The sequence below is a fragment of the Engystomops pustulosus genome, chromosome 3 (genome assembly GCF_040894005.1).
Source record: "Engystomops pustulosus chromosome 3, aEngPut4.maternal, whole genome shotgun sequence".
In the NCBI taxonomy this organism is placed as follows: domain Eukaryota; kingdom Metazoa; phylum Chordata; class Amphibia; order Anura; family Leptodactylidae; genus Engystomops; species Engystomops pustulosus.
Window position 1 is genome coordinate 12,833,461 of NC_092413.1, and position 19,388 is coordinate 12,852,848.

Here is a 19,388-nt window from a genome sequence, read left to right on the forward strand (position 1 = left end):
AAATGAGCGCAACCCTCGGAAATCCCCTTGTGCTGAGCCTCTACCCTGGGTTTTTACAGGCTTCATAAACTGAAATGGTCACATCAAAGCCATAAACAAAAACATCTGGCCGCAGTACCAGGCAGCAGATGATGTGTGGCGCTCTGCCCCATCCGTGAATCAGAAGACTCAGCGAGGACTGAGCTTCACTACTCTGCATTCCTTGCAGGAGAAGCTGATGGTAAAGCTTTATGTGAATTCCTTTCTTCGAAACTTTGATAGGGTTAAGTTAGGAGGAGCATTGAGGGGTGATCTGATGACCAAGGAAGTGGTGGTAGATGACTTTGAGATAGAAAAGGGCTGGGCATATTGAAATCTAAGCGAAAAGGTAGTAAAGATTTAGGGGTGGGGATTGTACGGGGTTGGGATATATGTGAACACTCACTGTTTAGCAACATATGAACATCTCATCCTTGTGGAGATGTCTACAACAGGTCCAGCTTCAAGATGGTCCAGGCAGATGATCGTAGACTTGAAGGACATTTCAATCCTAAAAACATTTCTCATTATTCCTGTCTTGCCCTTCATATTCCAGACAGGTGTCTTGGCTCACCCACAATGTTTGGACTTTGGACCCCCTTTCAAGCCTGCCATGCACTTGGAATTTTGTTCCCAGTATCAAGAATTTGGATGCTGCGACCAAGAGAAGGACAACATCATAGCCGAGAGATATTGGTCGGTCATGGACCACTATGACTACAAGGAGCAAGAGCTGTGCGGGGATTATGTCAGGGATATTTTGTGCCAGGTATTTGGTTGTCTGTGTTGTCCTCAGTACTAAACCCAGGTATTGCATGGTTGATTTTGTAAGGTAGGTCTTCAAAGAAGGTGTTTCTACAGGATATGTATGATATGGATAAGTAGGAACCCAACCTGTTAGATAAGTATGGAATCTCATCATTACATATCTTGCATTTCTAACGTAAAAGTAAGAAAATCATACTACAGGGTTCAGACAGGTCTATAACTTCTTCATGACTTTGGTCTCCTGATCAAAGTGATGCTCCACCAAGGAACACAAAATTCGACTTAAAATTTGACACGGTTCTTCTCGGCTTTATTCACCTTTGCTTCAAGGTATCTCCTAATGCAGTGAAGACTTCTCAAGTCTCAGATACTTCTCTCCCTGGGTCTCCAGGATCTGAGACTTACATGTAGCTTCAGAAGTCAGTGGCTAATTTATAGAAGACCTGATGAGCAGGTGAATAAAGTAATGGGGGCATCTGGAGTAGAACATAGGGCACCAAGGATGTTGACTGTTCATGACTACTGTATAGGTATATTTTGTTATGTATGTGAACGGTCACTTTAAATTGGCCATAGAGGTTGGATGAAACAATTGTTTTTGTTATCTGGTGGAGGATGACTTTAATTGGTCTTCTAGGAACTCAAAGACGTAGTTTGGAGCAGTGAGTGACATTGGGGCAGATTTACTTTCCCGGTCCATTCACGATCCAGCGGTGCGTCCTCTGCGCTGGATTCGGATCTGGCCGGGATTCATTAAGGTAGTTCCTCCGCCGTCCACCAGGTGGCGCTGCTGCGCTGAAAAGCATCGGAACGCCCTGGAGTTCACCAAGCCGGGCTGAGTGAAGGTAAGTGCAAGCTCCGCGACACATTTTTTTTTAAAAAATGCGGCGGTTTTTCCGAATCTGTTGGGTTTTTCGTTTGGCCACGCCCCCCCCCCCAATCTCCGTGGCGTGCATGTCAGGAAATATTCGGGTAACACGTTGGGAAAACGCGAATTGGGCCCTTAGTAAATGACCCCCATTGAGTTTTATATTTGACCAGACTAATGGTTTCATGTAAGTAGAACATATATGTGTACGTTATGATTAAGATGCCTTCGAGAATTGGAGATAAAACTCGGAGTCCACCAGACTTGTCATTGCTTCGTTACAATTTGTTGTTGATTTGACTTACATTTGATTTTTCTCCAGGAATGTTCTCCTTATGCTGCCCATTTATTTGATGCTGAAGATCCCAGGACACCCCTGATGGTTCTTCCAGGGCTTTGCTATCAATATTGCTCAGACTTCTACTTTAGCTGCCATAGTACAATCTCTCTAATGACTCAAGACAAGAGGATATTAGAGGCCGCAAAGGACAGAGACCAGTTTTGCCATCTGCTCGAGTTACCAGATCCAGATTATTGTTTTCCAGAAGTCATCCAAAACATGGACCTGAATAACAACCTGGGGGCTGTGGTCGAAGACCAAGAAGGTTGTCTCAAAATGTGTTTGGTGGAGGTGGCCAATGGGTTGAGGAACCCGGTTTTGATGGTCCATGCTAATGACGGCACCCATCGAATGTTTGTGGCAGAGCAGGTTGGTATAATCTGGGTCTACCTACCTGATGGTGGAAGATTGGAAGAACCTTTTCTATACCTTCAGGAGAGTGTGGTGTCAAGTCCATGGCATGGAGATGAGCGGGGACTCCTTGGAATGGCCTTCCACCCAAAATTCCGAAACAATGGGAAATTTTACGTCTACTATTCAATACTTGATGATGAATATGTGGAGAAAATCCGAATAAGTGAATTCCGAGTGTTTTACTTTGACATAAATAGGGCGGATCGAAATTCTGAAAGGTAAACAGATTTTCAGTATTATTCATTTAAAGTCTCTCCAAAATCATATATTTTCTTACCAGTCCTGGTGTTCAGATGACCAGTGTATAGGTCCCTTCGAGATATATCATGATTTTTTAATTAAGGAAGGTAAATCTCTTCTGAATGTTTAATTGCATTTGTTGTGTCCACAGAATTATTCTGGAGGTTGTCGAACCATTCAGAAACCACAATGGGGGGCAAATACTTTTTGGTGTGGACGGATATCTGTACATATTCACAGGAGATGGAGGGGAGCTTGGAGATCCGCATGGAGAATTCGGAAATGCTCAGAACAAGTAAGACATATTAAATCTTTCTGCTTTGTATAAATAGTGTCCTTAAGGTTTCACTCAATGTTATACTCTAGGTGCAGTGTTGGACTGGGGTTCTTAGGGAACTTATCCATAATCATCCAAATTATCCTACGGGCCCACCTAACATATTCTCCTGAGACAGAGATATTAGTAGCTTCCAAATTGGTTTGTCTTATGCTTTACTTCTAGGGTCCAAAGGGGATTGAAGCGTTGCCTCACCTGAGGACTTTCTGGTGCTCTGGTGGGCCAGTCCAACACTGACTAGGTGTCCTCCTAAGTCTAGCTGTGTGTGTCCAAAAAAATCCCACCATCAATATGAAGCTAGATTGTCCCACAAGTAAAGTAGCAGGACAATAGTTTTATTGTAGGTGTTAACAACTGCCTTAGATGTTTGGTTCCGCTCAAGACTTAGACTTCTTGAAGGCCCCGATGACCCTGGAGGAACGCCCTTATATTGTGAATGGACGTGACCAAAAGATCTTCTAGTCGGAAGTATCTTATGTCAACTGTGTTAGGGGATAGTTTTTAAAAGTTGGTAAATAGTTTTTGTTCCTTCGCATGGTTTTGGACTGTGTTTTGGTGAATTTGAATATTTTTGTAACTTGGTGGATCTTCCAACGGTGGGGTTTGTCGGCAAATAGATTTGCTCTCAAACAAGATACTTCAAAAATGTGATTCTTCGACAATATTTCATCGATTGTCCCTTCTTGAGTGATCAATCTCTCATAACTAAGGGCAGTTTATATGAAGCCATGTGGGACTTCTATAACTTTTTGGACAGAGGGGTCCTTCATCATCTATCTTCTCTGATCATTTGATGGCTCTTATTCTGCCAGGCAGAGTTTTAATGGGTTACCCTGCCGGGTTTTATTGTTCTTGGACCATGACCCCAATCCTAAAACTTCTACTACTTTCTATTTGTAGAAGTGCCCTACTAGGTAAAGTTCTCCGGCTAGATGTTGATGGACCGAGAGCTCCTGGAAAAGCCTACGGTATCCCCCCAGATAACCCCTTCATCTCAGAGCGTCACGCTGCTCCAGAAGTCTACGCTTATGGAACAAGGAATATGTGGAGATGTTCTGTTGACCGAGGAGATCCAGTGACAGGGAAAGGACGGGGACGGATCTTCTGTGGTGACGTTGGCCAAAGTCGATATGAAGAAGTTGACATCATTAGAAAAGGTGGAAACTATGGCTGGAGGGCCAAGGAGGGATTCGAGTGTTTTGACATAATGCTCTGCCTCAACTCTTCTTTACGTAAGTGATCGCTGTGTCTACATCAATATATCCATCCAGAACCTTAGTAACCCATCTGATATTCAGGTCATTCACTTTCCACAGGACTCCATCATTGTGTGGTGTTAAGAACTTTATTGACTGTTGCTCATTGTACAATTGGATTTTGGCTACACTCACACTGCCGTATATACGGCCGACGTATATATACGGTGTATATATGTCCAACATAGGCACCAGACCATTCCGTACCCGCAGGAGAGATAGGACATGTCGTCGTGCCCCATGTTTCTCTATGGAGAGCGGCAGAGGTGAGCGGCGCTAAGTATTGGTTTGGATGCATTTCGAAAAACAGCATGTGACTTGTCTGTGCTCCTCAACTCTCAGCCCCCACCTTCGTGCTCTTGTACAGCTTCTTCCTCCTGCTCCTTCACAGAGGTCACAGCCTGGTGAGCTGACATTAGTGGGAGAGGGAGGAGCTGTACAGGAGCACAGAGGTGGGGGCTGAGAGCTGAGCAGTTTGTAGCACAGACAACTTATATGTTATTTTTTGAAATTCATCCAAACCAATGCCCAACCCCTGGGACTACATAGAGGATTCTGTCAGTTTTCAAAGTTAGTTGTGGGAGATTTACTTACCCGGTCCATTCGTGATCCAGCGGCGCGTTCTCTGCGCTTGATTCGGGTCCGGCCGGGATTCATTAAGGTAGTTCCTCCACCGTCCACCAGGTGGCACTGCTGCGCTGCAAAGCATCGGAACGCGCTGGAGTTCACCGAGTCGGGCTGAGTGAAGGTAAGTGCGAGATTTTTTTTTTTTAAATGCGGCGGTTTTTCCGAATACGTCGGGTTTTCGTTCGGCCACGCCCCCCGATTTCTGTCGCGTGCATGCCAGTGCCGATGCGCCACAATCCGATCGCATGCGCCAAAATCCCGGGGCAATTCAGGGGAAATCAGCGCAAATCGGAAATATTCGGGTAACACGTCGGGAAAACGCGAGTCGGGCCCTTAGTAAATGACCCCCTAGTTGTAACCCCAGCCAAAATGGTCTCTGGTTTTGGTACTGTGACAATTGGATTTTTTTTGGTTGTCATAAGATGATGATTTATCATTGACAGATGATGTTCTACCAATTTACGCTTATGGGCACAATGTTGGTAAATCGGTGACTGGAGGTTATGTGTATCGAGGCTGCGAATATCCAAATCTAAATGGAATATATATCTTTGGGGACTTTATGAATGGGTAAGTTGATGACATACGATTAAGTACCAGATAGATAATATGACATAGATAGATATGAGGAATATAGATAAAATGATAGAATACATGTATAGCAATATGTTATACAACACCTTGAGATTATTGATTCATTTGATTAATATTGAGATAGAAATGCACTAAAATACATAAACAGAAATGATACAAATAGTTATGAAATTGAAAGATAGACACATCGGAACGGATGTATCGCTGTTCTCGTTGTTGCGGCAGAATTATCACAAGCTACAACCATCTGTGATGAGATGAGTTTCTGCCTCTTATTAATCACTTTACTTTAGGCGCAGTTTGGGCGCAATGTTAGATTCAGTCTCAATGTTAGATTCCTACAAGCTCCTCTCTGCTTCTCCCCCCCCCCCAGCATGAGAATGACCCCCACAGCAGCACCCAGGTGTGTGACACCCTGCTCCCAGTGACCTCCTCAGCAGGGGCTTCTCCTGGAGGGGATCCCCCAGTGCTGGTCTCCTGCTGCACCCCTGTAATTCTGCACAGTATTCTCCTCAGACACCAGTGTGGTCATCCTACTACACGGGGCACTTATCTGTCCTGTCTGCAGCTCCCACTCACTTCTCTTCTATCCTGCTACACGGGGAACACTTCTCTGTCCTGTCTGCAGCTCCCACACAGTTATCTTCTATCCTGCTACATGGGGGACACTGCTCTGTACTGTCTGTTGCTCCCACTCACTTCTCTTCTATCCTGCTACACGGGGGACACTTATCTGTCCTGTCTGCAGCTCCTACTCACTTCTCTTCTATCCTGCTACACGGGACACTTCTCTGTCCTGTCTGCAGCTCCCACACACTTCTCTTCTATCCTGCTACACGGGGAACTTCTCTGTCCTGTCTGCAGCTCCCACACACTTCTCTTCTATCCTCCTATACGGGACACTTCTCTGTCCTGTCTGCAGCCCCCACTCACTTCTCTTCTATCCTGCTACACTGGGACACTTCTCTGTCCTGTCTGCGGCTCCCACTCACTTCTTTTCTATCCTGCTACACGGGGGACACTTCTCTGTCCTGTCTGCAGCTCCCACTCACTTCTCTTCTATCCTGTTACACGGGACACTTCTCTGTACTGTCTGCAGCTCCCACTCACTTCTTTTCTATCCTGCTACACGGGGGACACTTCTCTGTACTGTCTGCAGCTCCCACTCACTTCTCCTCTATCCTGCTACACGGGGGACACTTCTCTGTCCTGTCTGTAGCTCCCACTCACTTCTTTTATCCTGCTACACTGGACACTTCTCTGTACTGTCTGCAGCTCCCACTCACTTCTCTTCTATCCTGCTACATGGGGACACTTCTCTGTCCTGTCTGCAGCTCCCACTCACTTCTCTTCTATCCTGCTACATGGGACACTTCTCTGTACTGTCTACAGCTCCCACTCACTTCTCTTCTATCCTGCTACATGGGGACACTTCTCTGTGCTGTCTGCAGGACATGATTCTCTGGATTGTTTCCCTTCTGTAGGCGGCTGATGGCGTTACACGAAGATGAGACGACGGGACGGTGGAGCCGGCAGGATATCTGTATGGGAGACTCCAGCGTCTGCGCCTTCCCAAAGCTCATCAACACCTACAGCAAGTTTATCATCTCCTTTGCGGAGGATGAAGCCGGTAATTTCACGTAGAGCGGATATTAGAGCGGCAGGATCACGTTACACGTATAAGCTCCACTTAGCCAGGTTTGTTTGTGCTCATGGTAGAGTACCTGGTGGTCTAGGGAAGTGATCATGGTCATTGTAGAGTCCCTGGTGGTCTTAGGAAGTGAGGGTGTTTCATGGTAGAATGCCTATTCGTCTGAGGAAGTGATCATGCTCAAGGTAGAGTCCCTGGTGGTCTAGAGAAGGGATAAGCCTCATGGTGGGGTCCCTGTTGGTCTAAGGAAGTCATGTCATAATGGTCGAATTCCTGGTGGTCTAAGGAAGTCATACTCATCATGATAGAATCCCTGATGGTCTAGGGAAGTGATCATGCTTAGGGTAGAGTCCCTGGTGGTCTAAAGCAGCGATGATGTTCATTGTAAGTCCCTTGTAGACTGGTGGAAATGATGTTGTTCATTGTAGAGTCCCTGGTGGTCTAGAGAAGTCATGGTCATCCTGGTAGTGTCCCTATTCACCTGAGGCAGTGAGCGTGTCCATCCTCATGAGTCCCTGGTGGTCTAGGGAAGTGAAATTGTTCATGTTAGAGTTTTCGTTGGCCTAAGGATGAAGTCCCTGGTGGTCTAGAGAAGTGATCATGCTCATGGTAATAAATTATAATCTAAAATAATACGTGAAAAAATAATAATAATAATTTTCTCTGGTGTCCACAGGTGAGCTGTATTTCCTCTCCACGTCAGACCCCACATCTTTATCCCCCTATGGGACAGTCTATCGGCTCGTGGACCCCTCCAGGTTTGTGTGTATTTGTGTCATTTGTGTGTGTTTCTTCACCTTCATCCCTGTTAAGATCTCTGCTTGCTATCAGTGAATGAGAAGATTCTTGATTATATCCAGATTGTCCATTGGACATGCCGTATATATATTGCTGTTTGTAACAATGTATCAGTGCGGGTAAAATGTATCAGATTTATGTCCCAGACCGGATACAACTGTAACAAACTCTCAGCCGTGGAATGTAACAGCTGCTTACGGATATGTGGCTTTAACTTGCCAACAACAATTCCCTGGAAGCAAGCAGAGATCTTGAAAACAGTGAGACATTGAAACGTAGAGTAAATATTAAGTTGGCAAATTTTATACCATAAACCAATGACACTTCAGAGTCCGGAGTCTACGGGGAATCAGAAATCAGATGATCAGTGTATCGGGGGCTGTCACACTGCGCTCTCCCGCCAGCTCATATAAAGGGGGGAGAATGATTGATTTTCAAGACTTTTGCGCTGTATATTGTGTTATTACTAGGATTTCCTGGTCAATGTAAAGACATAAGAAGGTCACAACAAAGGTAAAACTCCAAGTAACAGAGGACCCCGACCTACTATGTGCCGCGTGTAATACTGGGGTCTTCTAATGTGTCGGAGGGATCTCTAAGGAAACAGGACCTGATTATGTGATGTCACACAGGTGCACGGCTCGTTATATCCCTGGTCATGTGATGTCACACAGGTGCACAGCTTGTTATATCCCTGGTCATGTGATGTCACACAGGTGCACAGCTTGTTATATCCCTGGTCATGTGATGTCACACAGGTGCACGGCTCGTTATATCCCTGGTCATGTGATGTCACACAGGTGCACAGCTTGTTATATCCCTGGTCATGTGATGTCACACAGGTGCACAGCTTGTTATATCCCTGGTCATGTGATGTCACACAGGTGCACGGCTCGTTATATCCCTGGTCATGTGATGTCACACAGGTGCACAGCTTGTTATATCCCTGGTCATGTGATGTCACACAGGTGCACAGCTTGTTATATCCCTGGTCATGTGATGTCACACAGGTGCACAGCTTGTTATATCCCTGGTCATGTGATGTCACACAGGTGCACGGCTCGTTATATCCCTGGTCATGTGATGTCACACAGGTGCACAGCTTGTTATATCCCTGGTCATGTGATGTTACATAGGTGGGTGGCTCGTTATATCCCTGGTCATGTGATGTCCCACAGGTGTGTGGCTCGTTACATACCTGGTCATGTGATGTCACACAGGTGCATGGCTCGTTATATCCCTGGCCATGTAATGTGACACAGGTGCACGGCTAATTACATCCCTGGTCATGTGATGTCACACAGGTGCACGGCTCGTTACATCCCTGGTCATGTGATGTCACACAGGTGCATGGCTCATTATATCCCTGGTCATGTGAGGTCACACAGGTGCATGGCTCGTTATATATCCCTGGTCATGTGATGTCACACAGGTGCACGGCTCGTTATATCCTTGGTCATGTGATGTCAGACAGGTGCGTGGCTTGTTACATCCCTGGTCATGTGATGTCACACAGGTGCGCGGCTTGTTACATCCCTGGTCATGTGAAGTCACACAGGTGCACGGCTCGTTATATCCCTGGTCATGTGATGTCACACAGGTGCGCGGCTTGTTACATCCCTGGTCATGTGATGTCACACAGGTGCACGGCTCGTTATATCCCTGGTCATGTGATGTCACACAGGTGCACGGCTCGTTATATCCCTGGTCCTGTGATGTCACCAGGTGCACTGTTCGTTATTCCACAGAGAGCAATCAGAGCTTTGTGTTATATAAAGAATCGTGCACCTGTGTGACATCACATGACCAGGGATATAACAAGCTGAGCACCTGTGGGACATCACATGACCAGGGATATAACGAGCTGAGCACCTGTGGAACATCACATGACCAGGGATATAACGAGCTGAGCACCTGTGGGACATCACATGACCAGAGATATAACGAGCCATGCACCTGTGTGACATCACATGACCAGGGATATAATGAGCTGTGCACCTGTGTGACATTACATGACCAGGAATATAATGAGCTGTGCACCTGTGGGACATCACATGACCAGGGATATAACGAGCTGAGCACCTGATGAGACAGTTACTATAGAGATTTGGATGGAGAATGAAGTTTCTATGGCGGCCTAGATTGTATCCGCAGTTGCTTGAAAAGCTTATGGGGTTGTACAGATTTTATAGAAAACACAATCCATAAACCATCTTATACTTCCAGTTTGTGAAGTGAAAGAGAGTGACGCCATGTTTGATCAGATTCCATATTACTTAGCTCTTCTACACCATGTGTTGTTTTAGGGATACTATGTGGCTCTGTAAAGACTGTATTTCCCTGTCATGGGGCCTAAGGTTCTATTTACACCATGGCAGACATACACAGTGTGAAAAGCATCCAAAAATGTTATGTTCCCATCACTGGGGCCAGACGCCATGTACACAAATCCTCGTCTCTGCAGGAGATCCCCAGACCGGTTGATTAGAGGATTCTCGTTTCGTTAATGTGTTTCACCTGCTCCAGTCACGGGGAGGTCATTTCGGAGAGATCAATAACAGGACCCCATTCTCCTTCTATGGAAATACAGATGGTTTCTCTTTATTGGGAAATACCTACAGATGTTCCGAGCCGTAATAGATCATCATGGCCGCCCTGAGGGCTCCGCCACGTAACGATTACCGGAACGTTAGGAGCGGAACATTCTACCTGTGGTTTCAATTTGAAAGGTTGTATCATGTTGCTTCATTTCTTCTAGGCGAGCACCACCAGGAAAGTGTAAGTACAAACCTACGCCGGTGAAGACCAGGAGTAAAGTCATCCCCTTTGCCCCACGTGAAAGTAAGTCACCTCTTTAGGGGGGGTGACAGTATAAAACCAGATACAGGGGATAAGCTGTGACATCATCTATTGTCAGTAGTGATGTAATGATGGGTCAGTGTTATCTATATAGAGGTCATTGTACAGGGAGGGGGAGGAGATAAGCTGTGACATCATGTATAGTCAGTAGTGATGTAATGATGGGTCAGTGTTATCTATATAGAGGTCATTGTACAGGGAGGGGGAGGGGATAAGCTGTGACATCATCTATTGTCAGTAGTGATGTAATGATGGGTCAGTGTTATCTATATAGAGGCCATTGTACAGGGAGGAGGAGATAAGCTGTGACATCATCTATTGTCAGTAGTGATGTAATGATGGGTCAGTGTTATCTATATAGAGGACATTGTACAGGGAGGGGGAGGAGATAAGCTGTGACATCATCTATTGTCAGTAGTGATGTAATGATGGGTCAGTGTTATCTATATAGAGGTCATTATACAGGGGGGGGAGGAGATAAGCTGTGACATCATCTATTGTCAGTAGTGATGTAATGATGGGTCAGTGTTATCTATATAGAGGTCATTGTACAGGGAGGGGGAGGAGATAAGCTGTGACATCATCTATTGTCAGTAGTGATGTAATGATGGGTCAGTGTTATCTATATAGAGCTCATTCTACAGGGAGGGGGAGGAGATAAGCTGTGACATCATCTATTGTCAGTAGTGATGTAATGATGGGTCAGTGTTATCTATATAAAGGTCATTGTACAGGGAGAGGGAGGAGATAAGCTGTGACATCATCTATTGTCAGTAGTGATGTAATGATGGGTCAGTGTTATCTATATAGAGGTCATTATACAGGGAGGGGGAGGAGATAAGCTGTGACATCATCTATTGTCAGTAGTGATGTAATGATGGGTCAGTGTTATCTATATAAAGGTCATTGTACAGGGAGGAGGAGGAGATAAGCTGTGACATCATCTATTGTCAGTAGTGATGTAATGATGGGTCAGTGTTATCTATATAGAGGTCATTGTACAGGGAGGGGAGGAGATAAGCTGTGACATCATCTATTGTCAGTAGTGATGTAATGATGGGTCAGTGTTATCTATATAGAGGTCATTGTACAGGGAGGAGGAGGAGATAAGCTGTGACATCATCTATTGTCAGTAGTGATGTAATGATGGGTCAGTGTTATCTATATAGAGGTCATTGTACAGGGAGGGGGAGGGGATAAGCTGTGACATCATCTATTGTCAATAGTGATGTAATGATGGGTCAGTGTTATCTATATAGAGGTCATTGTACAGGGAGGAGGAGGAGATAAGCTGTGACATCATCTATTGTCAGTAGTGATGTAATGATGGGTCAGTGCTATCTATATAGAGGTCATTGTACAGGGAGGGGGGAGGAGATAAGCTGTGACATCATCTATTGTCAGTAGTGATGTAATGATGGGTCAGTGTTATCTATATAGAGGTCATTATACAGGGAGGGGGAGGAGATAAGCTGTGACATCATCTATTGTCAGTAGTGATGTAATGATGGGTCAGTGTTATCTATATAGAGGTCATTGTACAGGGAGGGGGGAGGAGATAAGCTGTGACATCATCTATTGTCAGTAGTGATGTAATGATGGGTCAGTGTTATCTATATAGAGGTCATTATACAGGGAGGGGGAGGAGATAAGCTGTGACATCATCTATTGTCAGTAGTGATGTAATGATGGGTCAGTGTAATCTATATAGAGGTCATTGTACAGGGAGGGGGAGGAGATAAGCTGTGACATCATCTATTGTCAGTAGTGATGTAATGATGGGTCAGTGTTATCTATATAGAGGTCATTGTACATGGAGGGGGAGGAGATAAGCTGTGACATCATCTATTGTCAGTAGTGATGTAATGATGGGTCAGTGTTATCTATATAGAGGTCATTGTACAGGGAGGGGGAGGGGATAAGCTGTGACATCATCTATTGTCAGTAGTGATGTAATGATGGGTCAGTGTTATCTATATAGAGGTCATTGTACAGGGAGGAGGGGATAAGCTGTGACATCATCTATTGTCAGTAGTGATGTAATGATGGGTCAGTGTTATCTATATAGAGGTCATTGTACAGAGAGGGGGGAGGAGATAAGCTGTGACATCATGTATTGTCAGTAGTGATGTAATGATGGGTCAGTGTTATCTATATAGAGGTCATTGTACAGGGAGGGGGGAGGAGATAAGCGATGACATCATCTATTGTCAGTAGTGATGTAATGATGGGTCAGTGTTATCTATATAGAGGTCATTGTACAGGGTGGGGGAGGAGATAAGCTGTGACATCATCTATTGTCAATAGTGATGTAATGATGGGTCAGTGTTATCTATATAGAGGTCATTATACAGGGAGGGGGAGGAGATAAGCTGTGACATCATCTATTGTCAGTAGTGATGTAATGATGGGTCAGTGTTATCTATATAGAGGTCATTGTACAGGGAGGGGGGAGGAGATAAGCTGTGACATCATCTATTGTCAGTAGTGATGTAATGATGGGTCAGTGTTATCTATATAGAGGTCATTGTACAGGGAGGAGGAGGGGATAAGCTGTGACATCATCTATTGTCAGTAGTGATGTAATGATGGGTCAGTGTTATCTATATAGAGGTCATTGTACAGGGAGGGGGAGGAGATAAGCTGTGACATCATCTATTGTCAGTAGTGATGTAATGATGGGTCAGTGTTATCTATATAGAGGTCATTATACAGGGAGGGGGAGGAGATAAGCTGTGACATCATCTATGGTAACCTACTGTCTTCCATTACATGGCTGAATGTTGTAGTGTCTCCCTTCCCTTTGCAGTGCATGTGGTGGGTTGATTTTCAACTAAGACTCTTGTTCTGTGAATATGGTATTTGCTTATATTCTGTATTTTATTAAGTAGTCTTTACCGATCTTCCAATGTTTTAACTTCTCATCCATATTTTTTACTTCTTTTCCAGGAACTGTTCTTGAAATACTTAGTGAAGAAAGTAAACCAATAGTTAAGAAACCTATTAAAGTAATGCCAAAACCACAGAAGACCACCCCCAAACCTCCTGCCAAGATTACTACTACCACCAAAAACCCTACAACAACTCAACCCCCAACCATTGAAGTCACAAAGAAACCTACACAGATGACTGTTGACGAGGCTACCACCACAAAACGACCTACTAAAACTCAAGTTCCGACCTTCGAGGTTACTAAGGAGCCTACGGAGATGACTATCAATGAGTTGGAACCTACTGAAGAAGCGGAGATGTCTTCTATGACCACTACACAGTTACCGTCTACCAATAATAGGATAAAGAAGCCTACAGAAGAAGTCAAAACATCAAGTAAGGATGAAAAGACAAGTATAATTCCTAAAAAGCCTTCACCTACCCTAAAGACCAAGAGACCGTCTAAAGATGTGATGAAACCATCTCCAACGAGTCAACCATTGAGGCCAGTGGAGGACATGTTGACCCAGTCTCCTGTTGTAGCCACAAACTCAAATTCAGATTCCAAAAAACCTTCACCCACAAAGACCTCGAAGAAAGTCAAGCAAACTAAAAATCCAAAGGATAAACTAAAGTCGAAAGATCACATGCCGAAACCCAAAAAATCTAAAGTCAACACCAAAATAAAAGATAGAATCGCCTCGCAGGACAAGACCAAAAAGCTAAAGAAGAAGAAAACAAAACCAACTGCTAAACCTCTGGCCCCATCGTCAGAAGAAAGCAACTTGGCCTTCTCCTCGAGGAAAAAGGCGAATAAAAGGAACACGGTCAAAAAATTGGGAGAGAGGGAGACATCTTTAGCTCTGTTGACGACAAGCCCGACTGAGGACCTGTTGACTCAACCTCCACACGATGATGACGCAACGTTGACCAAAGTCAAAGCTCAGCAAGAACATGGCCTTTCGTCTGGTTTGAAGACCCCTTTATCCACCTCCAAGAAAGTGAAGCCTACGAAAAGGCCAACAATAAAAGATAAACTCTCCAAAACAACTCAAGGATCGAAATCTCAAGCTGTGGATGAAAACAGTAGAAAGGACACAAATCAGGACACTAAAATAAGGTCCAGTGAGACGTCTACAGCACCAACCAACTGAGGCTCCTTCTTAGGAAGCGTAACTAAAAATCCAAAAAAACACCTGATATAGAGATGGGTTTATGGGATCACCTCAAGTAACCACCAAACTAAGAGAGTCAGGGGGGGGGGGGGTGACACCGATTTAACTGTCTTACGGTATGGGCGGAGCCTGAACGTTACAGTGGCAGTGATTATTCCCGGTGACCTCCACTATACAATGGATGGCGCTGTCCTCCTGCTCGTAGAGAAGGAAGAGGGGAGTGAGGTCATTATGGTAGGGAACTGGAAGACTCATGATATGACCCGTGATAAATGTAGGGCGATCAGATCCCTCCAATCACTACCTAGAACACTTTTTACAGCATTTTCACTACAAGAATTATAAATAAAATTCGGGTATGGGGTTTGGTTATCTCCGCTCCTCAATGTAGAGACCTCTCCTGGCAATGACAAGTATACAAATTAACTTGTACCTTTTTAAACCAGGAACTCTATACTAAGGCGACTGTTTCGGGGTTCTTGTGGCTCATCAGTACAGAGCAGGGTAACTAGATGATTGGGTGAAGTGCCTCATATACAATTTTGGGTGGATGGTGGGACAGATTCTTATAGAAGAGATTTAACAGTACCTGTTCCTCCTTGCGTGCGTACAACCACCTGCTCAACCTCATCTGTACTGATGAGAGGCAAAAACCCTGAAATAGTTGTCTATGTCTGGTTTGGCTAGTAGAACTAAATGTCATTTTTAGCTGGTGACAAGTTCCAATAGCCTTTGCTATGCTGATTCTAGTCAGCATTCAGAATGCAACACTACTTTATAAAACTTTATTTCGCATTACCTGTTTCCCTGCCAGAAGCTTGTTGTCCCAGGGGTAGTGGGCAGCTGCAACCTGTGTGTGCCTGTGTCTCCTTATGCAATCTCCCTCTCCTCCTCACTATCGCCTTCCCTCCCCTGCTTGATCAATGCACATGACAGGAAGTGGGGAGGAGGATGGAGCTGGATGAGTGTGGAGGAGATGAGACTGAGACACAGGCACACAGGCTGCAGCTGTCTTCTACTGTATCTCTGAGTCGCAGTATTGAGTTTTGTTTTTGGGCCCACCGGAGGATCCTGTGATTCTCCGGTGGGCCAGTCCAACACTCGCCTGAGGATCCCCACTAAAGTTTGTCTATGGCGTGTCACCATTTAATGAGCCTGCTCTGTACTGATGAGGGGCAAGAAGCCTGAAACAGAACATGTACATTCAGATTTGCTAGAATCACCTCATACCCCTGGGCAGGGCCTATTACAGTAAATTGGGAAGGGAAGGAGGAGGAGTGAAACCACTGATCATTAGAGGACCCCCCCATGTTTTGTTCTGTACTTTTGTACATAGGGGGCAGTATAACAGTAGTTATATTTTGTTCATTGTGGGCATTATTATATTTCTAGGGGATAGTAGATGAGTAGGGGGGGTGGGTGTATATTTTGGGAAGTGGGGACCCCCTTTAAGATATTGAAGACCCCATAATTGACCTTTACGTGTATATCATGATTCCAGGACATTACCTTTAAAATCCCATTTGCTGTCAGTGAATGGAAATGCGTGAGCGGAGGGAAGATTCCGCCTCTGCTATATGTGTTCTGTATATAAGAGGCTCCTGTTTGTATAGATAGATGCACATTTTGGGTAATAAATGTCTCTTTTATAGCAGCGAGTGCTGGGGGTCGCCTCTGTCCGGTGTGATACTACAACTCCCAGCATCCCATGACTGCACGTGTAGAGCCAATACACAGGTCCCTGGGTCCTGAGGTCAGTGATTCGTTGGAGCGGTCACCACAAACCCCCCCATTTACAGAATATTCTAGAAAAAACACATGTATTTTTGTGCGCAAAATATTTTTTTTTAACAATTTTCCACTATATTGGGGCACATTTATCATACGCTGGCCCCGCCCCCGGCCTCCTGATAAATCCGGGCTGCGCTGCCGAATCTCTTCTACACCGGGTCAGACCTGGCATAGTATAGCACTACAGGCAGCGCTCAGGAGCAAGGAGGCAACACCAGACTCACTAGTAACATGGCCAGAAATAATGTTATACTGCCCTCTGCTGGCTGCATGGAGGTAACACATATTACTAGAAAACTTCATAGACGTCCTATCTATCTATCTCATATCTATCTATCTATCTATCTCATATCTATGTCATATCTATCTATCTCATATCTATCTATCTATCTATCTATCTATCTATCTATCTATCTATCTATCTATCTCATATCTATCTATCTATCTATCTATCTCATATCTATCTATCCATCTCATATCTATCTATCTCATATCTATCTATCTCATATCTATCTATCTATCTATCTATCTATCTATCTATCTCATATCTATCTATCTATCTATCTATCTATCTATCTATCTCATATCTATATATCTATCTATCTATCTATCTCATATCTATCTATCTATCTCATATCTATCTATCTATCTATCCATCCATCCATCCATCTATCTATCTCATATCTATCTATTTATCTCATATCTATCTATCTCATATCTATCTATTTCCTATCTATCTATCTATCTATCTATCTATCTATCTATCTATCTATCTATCTATCTCCTATCTATCTCATATCTATCTATCTATCTATCTATCTATCTCATATCTATCTATCTATCTCCTATCTATCTCATATCTATCTATCTATCTATCTATCTATCTATCTAGCTATCTATCTATCTATCTCCTATCTATCTATCTCCTATCTATCTATCTCATATCTATCTATCTATCTATCTATCTATCTATCTATCTCCTATCTATCTATCTCATATCTATCTCATATCTATCTCATATCTATCTAGTATCTATCTCCTATCTATCTCTCTCATATCTATCTATCTCCTATCTATCTATCTATCTATCTATCTATCTATCTATCTATCTATCTTATATCTATCTCATATCTTTCTATCTATCTCCTATCTATCTATCTCCTATCTATCTATCTCATATCTATCTATCTATCTATCTATCTATCTATCTATCTATCTATCTATCTATCTCATATCTATCTCCTATCCATCTCATATCTATCTATCTATCTATCTCCTATCTATCTATCTATCTCATATCTATCTATCTATCTCATATCTATCTATCTATCTATCTTATATCTATCTCATATCTTTCTATCTATCTCCTATCTATCTCCTATCTATCTATCTATCTATCTATCTATCTATCTATCTATCTATCTATCTATCTCATATCTATCTATCTATCTATCTCATATCTATCTATCTATCTCATATCTATCTATCTATCTATCTATCTCATATCTATATATCTATCTATCTATCTATCTATCTCCTATCTATCTCATATCTATCTATCTATCTCATATCTATCTATCTATCTATCCATCCATCCATCTATCTATCTCATATCTATCTATTTATCTCATATCTATCTATCTCATATCTATCTATTTCCTATCTATCTATCTATCTATCTATCTCCTATCTATCTCATATCTATCTATCTATCTATCTATCTATCTCATATCTATCTATCTATCTATCTATCTCCTATCTATCTCATATCTATCTATCTATCTATCTATCTATCTATCTATCTATCTATCTATCTAGCTATCTATCTATCTATCTCCTATCTATCTATCTCCTATCTATCTATCTATCTATCTCCTATCTATCTATCTCATATCTATCTCATATCTATCTCATATCTATCTAGTATCTATCTCCTATCTATCTCTCTCATATCTATCTATCTCCTATCTATCTATCTATCTATCTATCTATCTATCTATCTATCTATCTATCTTATATCTATCTCATATCTTTCTATCTATCTCCTATCTATCTATCTCCTATCTATCTATCTCATATCTATCTATCTATCTATCTATCTATCTATCTATCTATCTATCTCATATCTATCTCCTATCCATCTCATATCTATCTATCTATCTCCTATCTATCTATCTATCTCATATCTATCTATCTATCTCATATCTATCTATCTATCTATCTATCTTATATCTATCTCATATCTTTCTATCTATCTCCTATCTATCTCCTATCTATCTATCTATCTATCTATCTATCTATCTATCTCATATCTATCTATCTATCTATCTATCTATCTCATATCTATCTATCTATCCATCTATCTATCTCATATCTATCTATTTATCTCATATCTATCTATCCATTTCCTATCTATCTATCTATCTATCTATCTATCTATCTATCTATCTATCTATCTATCTATCTATCTCCTATCTATCCCATATCTATCTATCTATCTATCTCATATCTATCTATCTATCTATCTATCTATCTATCTCCTATCTATCTATCTATCTCCTATCTATCTATCTATCTCCTATCTATCTATCTCATATCTATCTCATATCTATCTCATATCTATCTCATATCTATCTCATATCTATCTATCTCCTATCTATCTATCTATCTATCTATCTCATATCTATCTATCTATCTATCTATCTATCTATCTCATATCTT

The 19,388-nt window shown here is 42.8% G+C and overlaps 1 protein-coding gene across 1 annotated transcript; it reads left to right on the forward strand.

The window, feature by feature from the left end:
* The first annotated feature begins 453 nt into the window (after positions 1-453).
* HHIPL2 (HHIP like 2) lies at positions 454-16,483 on the forward strand. Its single transcript, XM_072140087.1, has 9 exons — positions 454-787; positions 1,977-2,626; positions 2,800-2,943; positions 3,886-4,217; positions 5,312-5,438; positions 6,947-7,092; positions 7,790-7,871; positions 10,670-10,752; positions 13,720-16,483. Exons 1-9 carry the CDS (start codon positions 461-463, stop codon positions 14,853-14,855), a joined length of 3,027 nt encoding a protein of 1,008 aa, XP_071996188.1. The 5' UTR covers positions 454-460; the 3' UTR covers positions 14,856-16,483.
* Positions 16,484-19,388: the final 2,905 nt, after the last annotated feature.